This window comes from Salvelinus sp. IW2-2015, linkage group LG18 (assembly GCF_002910315.2).
Source record: "Salvelinus sp. IW2-2015 linkage group LG18, ASM291031v2, whole genome shotgun sequence".
Taxonomy (NCBI): Eukaryota; Metazoa; Chordata; class Actinopteri; order Salmoniformes; family Salmonidae; genus Salvelinus; species Salvelinus sp. IW2-2015.
Window position 1 is genome coordinate 62,134,172 of NC_036858.1, and position 16,018 is coordinate 62,150,189.

The 16,018-nt window shown below is 43.3% G+C and overlaps 1 protein-coding gene and 1 long non-coding RNA gene across 2 annotated transcripts; both read left to right on the forward strand.

Annotated features, from left to right (window-relative positions):
* The first annotated feature begins 3,794 nt into the window (after positions 1-3,794).
* Positions 3,795-11,573, forward strand: LOC111978800 (cerebellar degeneration-related protein 2). The gene is made up of 6 exons (XM_024009043.2): positions 3,795-4,199; positions 5,851-5,963; positions 8,115-8,263; positions 8,521-8,691; positions 9,755-9,980; positions 10,109-11,573. Exons 1-6 carry the CDS (start codon positions 4,118-4,120, stop codon positions 10,778-10,780), a joined length of 1,413 nt encoding a protein of 470 aa, XP_023864811.1. The 5' UTR covers positions 3,795-4,117; the 3' UTR covers positions 10,781-11,573.
* A 3,039-nt stretch (positions 11,574-14,612) lies between these two features.
* Positions 14,613-15,161, forward strand: LOC111977722 (uncharacterized). Its single transcript, XR_002879077.2, has 3 exons — positions 14,613-14,722; positions 14,823-14,927; positions 15,044-15,161. It is a non-coding gene; the product is annotated as an uncharacterized lncRNA (long non-coding RNA).
* Positions 15,162-16,018: the final 857 nt, after the last annotated feature.

Sequence of the window (16,018 nt, forward strand, 5' to 3'; positions counted from 1 at the left end):
ACCTATGTAAGAATGCTGTTCATTGACTATAGCTCAGCATTCAACACCATAGTACCCTCCAAACTCATCATTAAGTTCAGGGGCCCTGGGTCTGAACCCCGCCCTGTGCAACTGGGTCCTGGACTTCCTGACGGGCCGCCCCCAGGTGGTGAAGGTAGGAAACAACACCTCCACTTCGCTGACCCTCCAACTCAATCATCAAGTTTGCAGATGACATAACAGTAGTAGGCCTGATTACCAACAATGATGAGACAGCCTAGAGGGAGGAGGTGAGGGCCCTGGGAGTGTGGTCCCAGGAAAATAACCTCTCACTCAACATCAACAAAACAAAGGAGCTGATCGTGGACTTCAGGAACCAGCAGAGGGAGCACCCCCCTATCCACATCGAAGGGACCGCAGTGGAGAATATGGAAAGCTTCAAGTTCCTCGGCGTACACATCACTGACAAGCTGCAATGGTCCACCCACACAGACAGTGTGGTGAAGAAGGAGCAACAGCGCTTCTTCAACCTCAGGAGGCTGAAGAAATTTGGCTTGACATCTAAAACCCTCACAAATTTTTACAGCTGCACAATAGAGAGCATCCTGTTGGGCTGTATCACCGCTTGGTACGGCAACTGCACCGCCCGCAACCGCAGGGCTCTCCAGAGGGTGGTGCGGTCTGCCCAACGCATCACTGGGAGAAAACTACCAGCCCTCCAGGACACCTGCAGCACCCGATGCACAGGAAGGTCAAAAAGATCATCAAGGACAACAATCACCCGAGTCACTGCCTTTTCACCCACGCTATCATCTAGAAGGCGAGGCCAGTACAGGTGCATCAAAGCTGGGACCAAGAGACTGAAAAACAGCTATCATTTTTTTTTTTTTTTCACCTTTATTTATCCAGGTAGGCTAGTTGAGAACAAGTTCTCATTTACAACTGCGACCTGGCAGTTGGAATAAACAAACATACAGTCAATAATAGAGTAGGGGGAAAAAAGTCTATATACAGTGAGTGCAAATTATGTAAGATAAGGGAGGTAAGGCAATAAATAGGCTATGGTGGTGAAGTAATTACAATATAGCAATTAAACACTGGAATGGTAGATGTGCAGGAGATGAATATGCAAGTAGAGATACTGGGGTGCAAAGGAGCAAGATATATAAATAAATGCAGTATGGGGAAGAGGTAGTTGGATGGGCTGTTTGCAGATGGGCTATGTACAGGTGCAGTGATCTGTGAGCTGCTCTGACAGCTGGTGCTTAAAGCTAGTGAGGGAGATAAGAGTCTCCAGCTTGAGTGATTTTTGCAGTTCGTTCCAGTCATTGGCAGCAGAGAACTGGAAGGAAAGGCAGCCAAAGGAGGAATTGGCTTTGGGGGTGACCAGTGAGATATACCTGCTGGAGCGCATGCTACGGGTGGGTGCTGCTATGGTGACCAGTGAGCTGAGATAAGGCGGGGCTTTACCTAGCAGAGACTTGTAGATGATCTGGAGCCAGTGGGTTTGGCGACGAGTATGAAGCGAGGGCCAGCCAACGAGAGCGTACAGGTCGCAGTGGTGGGTAATATATGGGGCTTTGGTGACAAAACGGATGGCACTGTGATAGACTGCATCCAATTTGTTGAGTAGAGTGTTGGAGGCTATTTTGTAAATGACATCGCCGAAGTCGAGGATCGGTAGGATGGTTAGTTTAACGATGGTATGTTTGGCAGTATGAGTGAAGGATGCTTTGTTGCGGAATAGGAAGCCGATTCTAGATTTAATTTTGGATTGGAGATGCTTAATGTGAGTCTGGAAGGAGAGTTTACAGTCTAGCCAGACACCTAGGTATTTGTAGTTGTCCACATATTCTAAGTCAGAACCGTCCAGAGTAGTGATGCTGGACGGGCGGGCAGGTGCGGGCAATGATCGGTTGAAGAGCATGCATTTAGTTTTACTTGCATTTAAGAGCAGTTGGAGGCCACGGAAGGAGAGTTGTATGGCATCTCAAGGCCATCAGACTGTTGAATAGCTATCAATAGGACCTAAGAGGCTGCTGCACTATATACATAGACTTGAAATCACTGGCCACTTTAATAATTGGAACACTAGTCACTTTAATAATGTTTACATTATTCCATAATGATGTTTACAACATTCCTCATCTCATATATATATATACTGTATTCTATTCAACTGTATTTTAGTCTATGCCGCTCCAAAATTGCTTGTCCAAATATTTATATATTCTTAATTCCATGCCATTACTTAAGATTTGTGTGTATTGTTGTGAAATTGTTAGATATTACTTGTTAGATTATTACTGCACTGTTGGAGCTAGAAACACAAGCATTTTGCTACACCCGCAATAACATCTGCTAAACATGTGTATGTGACCAATCAAATTGATTTGATTTGATTTGGTGAGATAATGCTGCGTTAAAATGCTAGTCGGAACATGGAAATTTGATACTTGCTAACTAGTTGTAGTTACACACGTGCCACGTTCAACCAGATAGCAAGTCGAACATTTCTAAGTTTCCTAGTTCCGACTAGCACGTGAATGTGGCATAACTCGATCTGATGGAATACGACGATACGAACGCTTATTTCAAAGAGCGCTCAAYAAGCCACGCCCCAGTGGGCAGAGCTAGGCATGTTGCACTGGAACACGTTTTAATACAAATAAAGCCGGAGGAAGCATGGCTCTCGACCTTCGCCTTTACCGAGTCCGTACGGGAGTTGCAGCGATGGGACAACACTGTAACTACCAATTGGATATCAAAATTGGGGAGAAAAAGGGGTGAACATTTTTTAAATATTAAATGTTTCATTTTACTATGTGTCTGTCCATAGCTACTCCTGCCTCCATGTAGTTTAATAGACGTTTGGATACTGTATATCAGGATTTTGTGGCCATTTACACAGATGGGCCAAAACAAACTAATTACAGATCACCTGGCTGTATATATACGGTGGAGCTGATGGCCATACTAACGGCCTTGCAGTGGGTGGAGGAAGTCAAGCTAGACAGAGTAGCTACACAACATAACCAAAAGTACGTGGACACCTGCTCGTTGAACATCTCCTTCCAAAATCATGGGCATTAACATGGAGTTGGTCCCCCCTTGGCTGTCATAACACCCTCCACTCTTCTGGGAAGGTTTTCCTCTAGATGTTGGAACATTGCTGCGATAACTTGCTTCCATTAATCCACAAGAGCATTAGTGAGGTCGAGCACTGATATTGGGCGATTCGGCCTGGCTCGCAGTCGGCGTTCCAATTCATCCCAAAGGTGTTCGATGGGGTTGAGGTCAAGACTCTGTGCAGGCCAGTCAATTTCTTCCACATGGAACAAACCATTTCTGTATGGATCTCGCTTTGTGCACGGGGTCTTGTCATGCTGAAACAGGAAAGGGCCTTCCCCAAACTGTTGCCACAAAGTTGGAAGCACAGAATCGTCTACACTCTAAAAGGGAAACGTTCCTGAAGGCACCTTTAGGGGTTCCTCAGATTGCAACACCGGCAGAACCCCTAAAGATGCCTCCAGGAACCTTTTGCCTTAAGAACCTTAAAAATATCTATATATCTATCTATATGTATAATAACAATATATATAATAACAATATATTGCGAACTGTCTGGGACTCGTTGTTTTTTCCCTGTTTACTAATCAAATATATTTTACTTATTGAGTCAAAGACGAAAATTAACTGTAATACACTGGTCTCAAATATATTAGCATAACTAGGCAAAACAGAACCACCGTGGACACATTTTAAAATGAGAGGCTTTTCTCCCTATTTAAACGTGTCCCAGTTTAACATGCCTAGCTCTGCCCACTAAGGCGTGGTTTACGGAGCTTTCTTTGAAACAAACGCTCGTATCGTCATGTTCCAAACGAGAGATGTTTCACCTTTCACCACACCGAGTGGTAATATGTGCTGTGGGATGGTTAAGCAGTTTCATAATATTGTAGTTGTAGCCGGTGAGTAGACATCGGCTTTGGACAGCGCCAGCTGATGAGGGGAAACGCACTTGGTGTATTCTTTGTTGCAAATTGAACACCTCAAAGGCAGATTAATGCATTTTCCGCGAAAATAGCCCCCTATTCCAGTGAAAGCTATTGATGTCGGTGAGTCATTGTGACCGAAGATGCTTACAGATATGATTGAGGTTGAAGAATTCGAAATCAAGGAGGAAGAACCATGGTATGACAACCAGGACCTTGAGCATGGTAAATATTATTCTTCTATCCATGATGACCGAGACTGTGAAAGCGCGGGCTCACTTGTGCTGTGCGTATCAAATGACAGCTACAACCTGGCAGTGACCACAATTTGACACTCCGCCAGCGTTAGGCTAATAAATTATTTTCTAGCAGGTGTGGAATCAATGAGCGCCTGGTGCACCCCTTTTTTCATAGGGCAGGTGCAGGTGTCACTAACGAATGCATTTTACAGGACACATTGGTAGGTTTAACTCTAGCCTACTGTACTGCGACAGAAAACACTGTCGGACTTCTGCCAAATATTTCAAGGTTATCTCAAGCAGAATTGGAACACCCGAGGCTACCATTCCACTGCCACGGATGTAACCAACCATTTGAAACAATGCATCCTTTGTCTTAAATTTTCTACAGATTTTTCAATGGTCTTCTCTGCATGTAATCTCCCGTGGGCAGATTCTGCATGTAGACCAAGGGTACGTGCTATCGCGGACCCTTGGGACGTCCCTACCCTATTGCAGTTGAAATGTTAAATGGTTTAGGGTAGGGACATCCCAATGATTCCGTATAGCACTGACCGTATACCAAGGGAGTTAATTGCGCAGTTGACCAAATTATGCGAGATTTTACTTCTAGGTTACCGCGATAGAGAATGATAAAGGTATCTAGTGGCCAAAATGCCATATTTGAATGGGCAGCACCATTGAGGGCTTCCACCATTTTAATGTAGTCAACTGGTTGGGACTTCCAACTTCATTGACTGATCCCTCCTGGTGACCCTGTTGGAGATGTACCACTGGGTCATCAGGAGGGATCAGCCAATCGTGAAGAAAATGGACTACTTCAAAATGAAGATTGCTGTCACAGGCACTATAATGGCACAGATCCAAAGATGAGTCCTCTATCATCTATGGTTAACACACCCTTAGCGGAGTTGCAAGCAACCTGATGCATCCGGTTTTCAAGGCAGCTAGATTCAACCTACAGTAGCTTTCTTTTCCCGCTGAAAACCAGATGTGGGCAGTCTCTTTTTTACGCATGCTGCAGAGATTACTCTGCATATAATAAGGTTTTGTTGCACTAATTTTCCTAGTTCAAGATCTTTTATTGACCATTTTTTAATTAATTCTGGAATAGAAATCTAAGGAAAGGAAATCGGGAAATATATAGTGGTGCTCTCTAGATTAGAAGATATTCAGTTTATATTTCATGCTTAGAGAGAAACTCCCCGGCACACATCCTGTAAATGAGAGACCATTTCACAACGCATGAATTAGGCCACAGTGATAAAGGTAGATTTATTTTGTACCATTCTGATTGTAAATGTCCTGACTTGGGTCAAATAGCTTACATATCTCAAATATATTTGAGGTGCGCTTGATTTATCCCTTTTGGGATCATGTTCCATTGTAAGCAAACTACTGTAAATCAAGGGCAGCACAAGTAACATGTATTTGACACACAAATGCAAGTAGGATGTCTGCAAGATCGATTTACCCACCTGACATTGAGAATTGAGGCACATGCACAGACACAGCCATAGATGCACTAGATGTCTCTGCCAGGTCTTGTCACACTAATGGCTTCATCTTTGCCCAACCTTTCATTTGATAAGTTATTTATAGAGCCTCTTTTGTGATCTCTCTTTCCTCCCATGCAGACCTCCACCTGGCAGCTGAGCTGGGGAAGACCCTGCTGGACAGGAACAGAGAGCTGGAGCAGGGTCATCAGCAGATGTACTCCACCAATCAGGAACAGCTACAGGAGATAGAGGTAAGGGTTTTAACCAGTCAAGCTGTAACTACCAGGGTAACGATAACTCGATTTGACCAATCAGAAGTATGTGGACACACAGTCCCTAACTGCAGCTAAAGGCACTTTCGGAGAGCTATTGTAGTGTTTGCAGGCTTTTGTTCCAGCCCAGCAGTAGCACACAGTATCCAGGTAATCAAGCACTAGTTGGCAAACCTGAGGCCTTTCCGTTAGGCATCAGTGTGTTCCTTGCGTGTTGAAAACAATAGAAACTCACCTCAGATTTCTGCTCCTTTAACTCCTAAATAAAATCAAGTGTTCCAGATTTACAAAAGGCAGGCTTCTATTTTTTTTGTTTTATTTTACCTTTATTGAACTAGGCAAGTCTGTTAAGAACAAATTCTTATTTTCAATGACGACCTAGGAACAGTGGGTTAACTGCCTTGTTCAGGGGCAGAACGACAGATTTTTACCACGTCAGCTCAGGGATTCAACCTTGCAACCTTTCAGTTACTAGTCCAACGCTCTAACCACTAGGCTACCTGCCACCCCATTAACTTCCTTTGAAGAAGAGATTAGTGGGTCGGATCCTGATTAATTACTTAATCTCTCTGCTGGGCCTGTTGCTTACCATGGGTCCATGTAGGGTATGACCCTAGAAGCACAAAGGTCATGGAATAGAATGTGAAATGTATAATGCAGACGTTTTGACTGAAATGGTTTTGTCAAGACTGCAAAATCCATATACGAATCCTTGTCTTTCGATACTGTAAAGCCCCAGGGAATAAGTCTTTTGTTTTTCCATGTACAGGRTTACAACACCACCATTATCAGACAGTAGAGGAACAGTGGGGCTCTCACTCCTTTGAAAACAACATACTTCATTGCTTTTCACCTTGTCCAGTGAACTTTCAGAGGACCAGGAAAGATAAAGATGGCCCATATCAGTTGTCCTCTTTTTTGGGGGGGGNCATATCAGTTGTCCTCTTTTTTGGGGGGGGGGGGGGGGATATACCTTTGAACCTTTGACACACTCACATAGTCACCATTGAATTGTTGTGATTTATAACAACTAGAGATTAAATAGCCTCTCAATGCTAGAGAATCTAAATATTTAACCAGTTATGTTGTATTTAAATATCACATTCACAGTCTTTGTGGTTTCTCTCTTATATCACCAGTGAAACCATCTTGTATGGTCAGCAGCAGCCATTCACTTCCATATGAGCTCTGGATTTAATTTCCTTGAGTAGGGTCAACTCCTAAATCCTTCCCCTCATCTTTGAAACTGCTGACTGACAGAATGAATCTCTCTAACGTCGCCATCCATTTCATGACCTGACTGCATGTAGAAACAGCCTGATGCTGTAAATTATAACGTTATCTTGCCTTTAGAACATTGACCTCTCTCACTCTAGGAAAAACACTATAGATAATTGCCACTTTTTTATAATTGTATGATTAACATGCAGAATTCCAAAGAATATGTTGTTCTGTAACTGAGTAGCATTGCAAGATAATGTACATCTCCCATTTAGTGTAGTAGTATTGGTGTTTTAAGTTTAGCTTTCTGTGACTGATCAGGATCTTAATGAGCTTAAGGTTCACAGCGTTCTCCATAGATAGAACTGTTATATTGTCTATGGCATTCTCCCTGTTTTACCCTGATAAGATTGCCCTTTTCCATTGAGAACAGGTTGAGCCAGAGAAGAGCAGGATAGATGGAAAGAAGAGTATAGGGAGAATGATAGTTATGTTATACCAGCACCACTGTGCTCGTGTCTTTAGCACCTCAGTATGAATCAACTTGTCTTAATAAGAAGAGCCTGACCTTTACTGTGTGTTGGTGCCGTTCTATATTCCTCATCAGAGGTGTTGCGCTCTTACAAATACTAATTTGGCCCAGCAGAGGCTAGTACAGACATGTTGCTATCAAAGCAATAATAGTCGCCCAGACAGGAGGTAGTTGTCATTGATTCTTGCAAGTTTGATCTCGTTCATGGTTTGATAAGCAACCAAACTAAATCATGTGTATGCCTTGGCTTAAAACCAATCGTATTGACTTGAACAAGTACAATGGTGTAATCTTGATTCAATGTAAAATTGTGAAGTTGAAGGTGGGTTATGTGATGATACTGAGTCCTGGTTTTCTACTCCATCTTCCTTCTCCAGTACCTGACTAAGCAGATGGACCTCCTGAGGCATGTGAATGACCAGCATGCTAAGGTCTACGAGCAGCTTGACCAGTCTTCCAGAGAGCTGGAGCAGAGCAACACCCGCCTGGTACAGGACAACAGGGCCGCCCAGCACAAGATCCAGGGGTAAGGCTGTTGTTGGGTTTAAAGCCTGAGGCTGTGTTCCAGTTCTTCACCCTTCTCGCACACTTTTCTCACATGGATCTAACAATGGTGGAAACTCCCTCCAGCCAATGCTTATGCTAATCCTATTCATCTAAATCCATGGCGGTTTGGAGAATCGGGACGCAGTCTTTCTCCAGATAATTAGAGATGGAATGGAAAACAACATGTGTTGGTGAGAGGAGAGCTAAATGTGTGAGGATTATTTTCTCTCTCTTCAGGCTGACCGAGATGATCGACGCTCTACAGACCCAGATAGAGGATCTTCAATGTCAGGTAGAGGATCTGAAGACCACCCCTGCCAATCCCAATAGGAAACCCCTTACAGAGGCATGTCGGCCCTACGGAGCGCAGAGTGTGTACTGCCTGAATGACCTGCAACCCACACAGAGGTGAGATCACTGCACTCATGAAATACGAACATAACCCACTCAACACACTGATTTTTAGATCTGGACAATCTGTACTGTTCCTTGAGCTGGAATAGACACATACTTTAACAAGTGGGCCAGCACTGGTCTGTCGAAGATAGAATCTGTGCTCTCCTCTTACTGGAGCTAGTGTCTGGCTACTCTCTGTTACTTCCTGTCTGAACTCTCCTCTATACCCTCTCCTTCACCTAATCTTCTGACGTAATATAAAGCTATATAGATCAGTCAGGTCTGCATGGGGTTAAATAGACATGGCACAATAAGGTCAGATTCATCAAATGGAAAATGATGCTAAATTGATTAACATTTTATGCATTTAGAACTCAATAGCTTGTGCATTAATCATTGTTTTTAAGCTGTAGGTAAAAAACTTTTTGTTGAAAATACGTAGAAAAGACTAGCCCACCTGAAGTTGCCATTAGTTCTGTTCTAGATGGCCTAAGGCCCTAAACCCTACTCTAGATGGCATTCATTCAATTCCACTTTGACTTCCAAAAGTCCCTCTTGGCCCTGCTCTAGTGGTGTGATTTGGCTCTGTCTCTGTGTGTTACCTCTCTTGCCGTTCACACTGGTTAAGGAGACTAGTACTACTGCTAGTACTCTAGCCCTCTTCCTGCCCTCTGAGGCCATAGCAGTTCAGACTGTGTAATCCAGTTAGGGTTGGGCCCCTCCTTTAATCCAGGCCAAAGCTCGTAGGTCACTGATCAAAACACATGCCAAGCAGACTATAGTACTCTCTCCCTACTGACTTCACTGAAACGTGGTCACAGTTGTCACCCAAAGGTCATAGTCCACTCGTAAGGACACTAATCTCTGCCCTACACGAAAGATCACTTCTGATTAGTCTGTTTGATACAGGATATCTTGCTACCAATTCATCAAACGCATGCTTGAATAACTTGTTGGCAGTTTATCAGTAACTTAATAAGACTAATTAGGTGTGTAACTGCTGGTCTGGACTGAAACAAAAGTTGATTCCCAATACTTAAAAAACAAAGTTCGATTTTCCTCTGACCCCTCTCAGGTACTCGAGTTACAACTCTGGCGACCAATCTGATGACCGCTGGTCTCCCTCTGACCTCTCGTGGCTAGAGGAGGAGCAGGAGTCGCTACGGCAATCGCTCCGCTCTCTACAGACCCAGCTGGCCAATGAACGTGCTCGGAGGGAGGGGGCGGAGCGAGATGCAGACCTGCTAGCCAATGAGAATGTGGTGCTGGAGCAGCGCTTGGGAATGATGGCGGGGTGCCAGGTGAGGAAGAGAAGCAACTCACACAGAGCATAATTTTAAGCCAATGCAATCTGTTTGCTCCTACTGTATGTAGTGAAATGGTAGTTACGAGTTACATTACTGAATCCTCTCTGTCTCTCTCTGTCTAGGCCAGACTAGCGGAGCTGGAGTGTGAGGCTGAGGAGCTTCGTCAGCTGTGGAGAGCCAACCATGCCACCAAAGCTTGGAGGTCAAGGGTCAGCCTGACAATGCTGCCCAATACCCTCTTCTTCCCCCTGAACCAGGAGAGGGGGATGGGGGAGGATGGAGAGAGCGAGGAAGACGTGTTGGACGTCAGCTACCTTTCCAACCCGAAAGGTTGTGACGTCTTGAAGAGATGCAACAGCGAGAAGCAGCTGAGGTCACCACGGGGTGATGGGTCAGAGGTAGACGAGAGTCATGACTATGAGCGTTCGTGCGTCCGCCATTCAGAGGTGGTGAAGCAGCGTGGGATCTCCCTCCTCAACGAGGTTGACGCTCAGTACAGCGCCCTGCAGGTAAAATATGATGCGCTGCTGCGGCTCTGCCACCAGGGGGAGCCGTACCCAAACCAGCAGAAAAACCACAAGGAGCTCCAGACACCCAGCGTAGCCCCGTTYGACTGCCCACAAAGCCCAGCCCCAGCCTCCCTTCGCAAGGCTGCAGGCACAGACACGAATGGCCAGGAGGATGAACTTCACCAGCCTGAGTACAAGGCCCTGTTCAAGGAGATATTTACCTGCATCCAGAAAACAAAAGAGGACCTGAGTGAGAACAGAGGAAAGCCCTGGCAGTTGGCGTAGTATGGCTTTTGTAGTAAACACGCAAAAATTGCTCTGCTTTTGCGCTGGACATGCAGTTGTTTCTTGTTGGAGGTGAGCTATTAAGCAAGTGCCTTACAAATTGTTTGTAAGGCCTGGTAACTGATGTACTGTGTCTGTATCTGGTGGAACTGCAGCTGAATCGATTACCATCTCTAAGGGCTCATCTCTATCTATGGATGCTGGAGCAGCCAGAGAAAGGCAACAAACATCAGCTGATACACCAGCTCTTTTGCATGGCACGAACTGTGCCTAACATTCAGTCTACATCATTCTGCCTCAATCAACCAGCCCTACCCGAGCCATGTTGCCCTTAGATTAGCGTCTAGGGGCAATGTTCTTCTACTCAGGAACCAAGAACCTCTGGAAACTTTCTGTGGACTAGTGCTTTTCCATGGTACCTCTATGCACTGTTCAATCAAAAGCTACATATCCTTTTAAAGTGACAATGTCTGAGCCTGATGGTCAAAACGGTAACTTTGTATCATCTTTTTTGCCTCAAACGCCACTGTTTCTTACTCTTGGTGAAGGATAAAGACAAATTATGTGAATTTACATCTCAGATTTGTACTGTATGTCTTCAAAAAAGTTAGCATGATCCTAAAATGTAAAAACTAAAGTATTTGGGTATGAAGACTGAGTTGTATGTACATGATTGATGTAGTAATTAGCAATATAATCTAATGAGGCTATACCAGAACTCAGCTATGTGCTATGATATTAGTGTGCTTTCCAAATACAATGTTGACATTTCATAAACTAAGTCTTTTTCCAATGGTTTGTCAAACGGTCCGGTTAATTGTTTTTGCTGCCTAACTCATGCTATCCTAATGTATCATGATAAACACCCCCTTAGTTGACATCACTGTAAAATCACATTGTAATGAGATGCACTTTAGACTTGCACAGGGATGTTATTTTCTGACACTTTATGTAGCTAGCCACTGTACTGTATAAGAAGTGCTGTTAATAATTCCTGTTCAATGTATTAGATACAGTACCACTCAAAAGTTAACACATCTACTCATTCAAGGGTTTTTCTTTATTTGTAATTTTTTTTACTTTACAGTGTAGAATAATAGTGAAGACATCAAAACTATGAAATAACACACATGGAATCATGTAGTCACCAAAAAAGCGACGAATCTAAATATAGTTTATATTTGAGATTCTTCAAAGTAGCCACCCTTTGCCTTGACAGCTTTGCACACTCTTGGCATTCTCTCACCCAGCTTCATGAGGTAGTCACCTGGAATGCGTTTCAATTAACAGGTATGCCTTGTTCATTTGTGGAATTTCTTTCCTTCTTAATGCGTTTGAGCCAATCAGTTATGTTGTGATAAGGTAGGGGTGGTATACAGAAGATAGCCCTATTTGGTAAAAGATCAAGTCCATATTATAACAATTCAAATAAGCAAAGAGAAATGACAGTCCATCATTACGGAAGACATGAAGGTCAGTCAATGCGTAAAACATCAAGAACTTAAAAGTTCAAGTGCAGTCGCAAAAACCATCGAGCGCTATGATGAAACTGGCTCTCATGAGGACTACCGCAGCAAAGGAAGACCCAGAGGATAAATTCATTAGAGCTAACTGCACCTCTGATTGCAGCCCAAATAAATGCTTTACCGAATTCAAGTAACAGACACATCTCAACATGAACTGTTCAGAGGAGACTGTGTGAATTAGGCCTTCATGGTCAAATTGCTGCAAAAAAACAACTAAAGGACACCAATAAGAAGAAGATACTTGCCTGGGCCAAGAAACACAAGCAATGGACATTAGACCAGTGTAAATCTGTCCTTTGGTCTGATGAGGCCAAATTTGCGATTTTTGGTTCCAACCTACGTGTCTTTGTGAGATGCAGAGTACAGAAAGTGAAAGGCTGATCTCTGCATGTGTGGTTCGCACCATGAAGCATGGAGGAGGAGGAGGTGTGATGTTGTGGGGGTGCTTTCCTGGTGACACTGTCAGTGATTTATTTAGAATTCAAGGCACACTTAACCAGCATGGCCAACACAGCATTCTGCTGCGATACACTATCCCATCTGGTTTGTGCTTTGTGAGCCTATCATTTGTTTTTCAACTGGACAATGACCCAACACACCTCCAGGCTGTGTAAGGCTATTTGACCAAGAATGAGAGTGATGGAGTGCTGTATCAGATGACCTGGCCTCCACAATCACCTGACCTCAACCCAATTGAGATGGTTTGGGATGAGTTGGACCACAGAGTGAAGGAAAAGCAGCCAGCAAGTGCTCAGCATGTGGGAACTCCCTGTTGGAAAAGCATTCCTCGTGAAGCTGGTTGAGAGAATGCCAAGAGTGTGTAAAGCTGTCATCAAGGCAAAAGGTGGCTACTTTGAAGAATCTAAAATATATTTAGATTAATTGAACACTTTTTGGTTACTATATGATTCCATATATGTTATTTCATAGTTTTGATGTCTGCACTATTAGTCTACAATGTAGAAAATAGTAAAAATAAAGAAAAACACTTGAATGAGTAGGTGTGTCCAACCTTTTGAGTGGTACTGTAAATACATACAGTACATGTATAATCTTTGATAAATGCAAACTCAGAGGATTCTGTGTCACTATTGGTCCATTATTATAACTGCAAAGTCCCGTGGTTTGTCAAGGTGGTAGCTATTATTATCTATGTAATCTGAACAACGCGGTTCATACAGGGCGGAGCATCATCATCACAAGACCGGGACACAATTCTCACTTTGCGACAGGGACATAATGGAGAGCACAGCAGGGTGGGAGATAGTGTGTTTTTGTCTACATATTAGTGACTGATTCACAGGTTAGGCACCTTATACAAGGGTTAAAGGTCAGGCTAGTCTTAATGTAAATGCCAAGTAAGACAAGAATCTGGAGATTTAGTACTTATCATTGTTTGATGGCATAGGCCTTACAAACAACCACACAAAGCAATCATCCTCTGTCTAAAAATGCTATTACGAATTGAATTTGCACTTAGATTTCTACCAGTACATAAATATGGTAATATGTCTTCTTGAGACTGGGGGATGGGGTTTAAGGTAAATTCAAGGAAACTAGAGTAATACAAAGGCATTTCCTCATGGTGTCATTTTTTATGCTTACTAATGATGGCACTGAATGTAATGTTGACAAACTTGTTGGTGAACAAGATATGGTTTCTCACTGAGAAATCAACTGCTTGAAAAAATATATATATATTTTTTCCTTTATTTAACTAGGCAAGTCCATTAAGAACAAATTCTTATTTACAACGCCAGCCTAGGAACAGTGGGTAAACTGCCTTGTTCAGGTGCAGAACGACAGATTTTTACCTCGTCAGCTAAGTGATTCGATCTTGCCTTTTGGTTACTGGCCCAACGCTCAAACCACTAGGCTACCTGCCTCCCCATTTGAACCATATTTGATAAGCAAATATGGTGCAAATAAACAAATGGTGAACTTCAGTGTCACTTGTTGCTTAAGGAGTGAAATATGACTGCAGGTTAACTTTCTGGTAAACCATTCATTCACTTTTAAGTCTTCATGTTTGTACTCATGTGCTTACTGTAGGCTGGTAATAGCAGGAGTCTCTCTGGGGGAGGAGAGGAGAGAAACCCTGCCTCCAAAATGAGTATTTCTGAGGAGAACAACTCTGATGAACCCATGGGGTGAGAGGAGTGTTTTTGATTGTGCTGGATTCAATTTAGTTTATAGCATGTTTTCTATGTATTGATAACATCCCCAAGTACCCTATCCTTCACTATTTATCATCATGGGAAATACATTTGTGATCAATAGTGTTTCTTTATTGTATCAAAGCAAAATCCAACTAGAGAGACCAGACTCACCTGTACCCAGATGTGTGTCCATGAAGAGTGAACCTATAGAGAGAACCTATAGAATTTAGACAGGGACCATTCTCTCCTAAAAATGGGTAAGTAGTTTGGTTTGGAAACATTTTAATACCCTGTATTTTCTTGTTTTTATTTTGTAGCTTGATTGCTGAACAGATGTCGATATTATGCTTTTGACAGGGATCGATCCAACTCCCCTGTACCTAGCTGTGTGTCCATGAAGAGTAACCAGTCCATTAGAGAACCTATAGCTTTCAGAGAAGGACCTTTTCTAACTGACCAAAGGTAAGTGCTTCAGGACCAGGTTGTCTCTCTCAAAATGTTGACATACTAACACAGACCCATTTTAAAAGTAAGTCTACTGTCTCCTGATTGAAGATGTCTGTTCTGGTGTTTAACAGGGTCCAGCAGGAGAGACCAGACTCCCCTGTACACAGTGGTATATCCATGAAGAGTGAACAGTCAAAGAGAGAGCCTGTAGAATTCCGGAGTGGAGACTTTCCTCCAAAACAAGAGTAAGAAGTCTTGTGTTGTCATTTTAAGAAATCAGTGCGATTTCCAGAGAAAAAAAAGCTAAGCAACGGTACTTGCCTTGTTCCTACACAGAGTTCCCAGAGACCAATATGAGAAGGCAGTCAGAAATTCCAAATGGTCAGTCTGCCCCAAGTCATGAAATGGACCTGTTCTCCATATTTAAGGTGGGCTGTCTTAATTTGCTCGTGCTGGAAAATGGCTTTGAAACCTCGATTCTTACCTCCAAGACTGTTGTGACTTAGTTCTCTATGTCATTTTGAATTGTTTGTTGCAATTGCTTGAATTCACTTTTGTGAAGAATGAATTGAAGAGGTTCCAGAGGATTCTTTGTAATGATTACACAGATAAACATACTGAGAATGAGAAGCAGGAGAGCAGTGCCAGAGAAGGGGCTCTGAAGATCACACTGCACGTTCTGAGGAACATGAACCAGAAGGAGCTGGCTGACTCGCTGGAGAAACGTAAGAATTCAAGTCTTTGTTGGTCGGAGGCTAGATCCTCTTTACCTACAGCAAAAAATCTGATGCATCTGCAGTTCTTCCCTTGAGCAAGGCAGTTAACCTCCAACAACAACTGCTCCTCTGGCACCGATGACGTGAACGTAGATTAAGGCAGCCCCCGCACCTCTGATTCAGAGGGGTTGTATTTGTATTTGAGCTGTGTCTGAGCTGTGTGCTAGTAGTTTAAACAGACAGCTCGGTGCATTCAACATGTCAAAACCTCTCACAAATACAAGTAGTGATGAAGTCAATCTCTCCTCCACTTTGAGCCAGGAGAGATTGATAATGTTAGCTCTCCCTGTATATTTTAGGGCCAGCCATGCTGCCCTGTTCTGGGCCAAC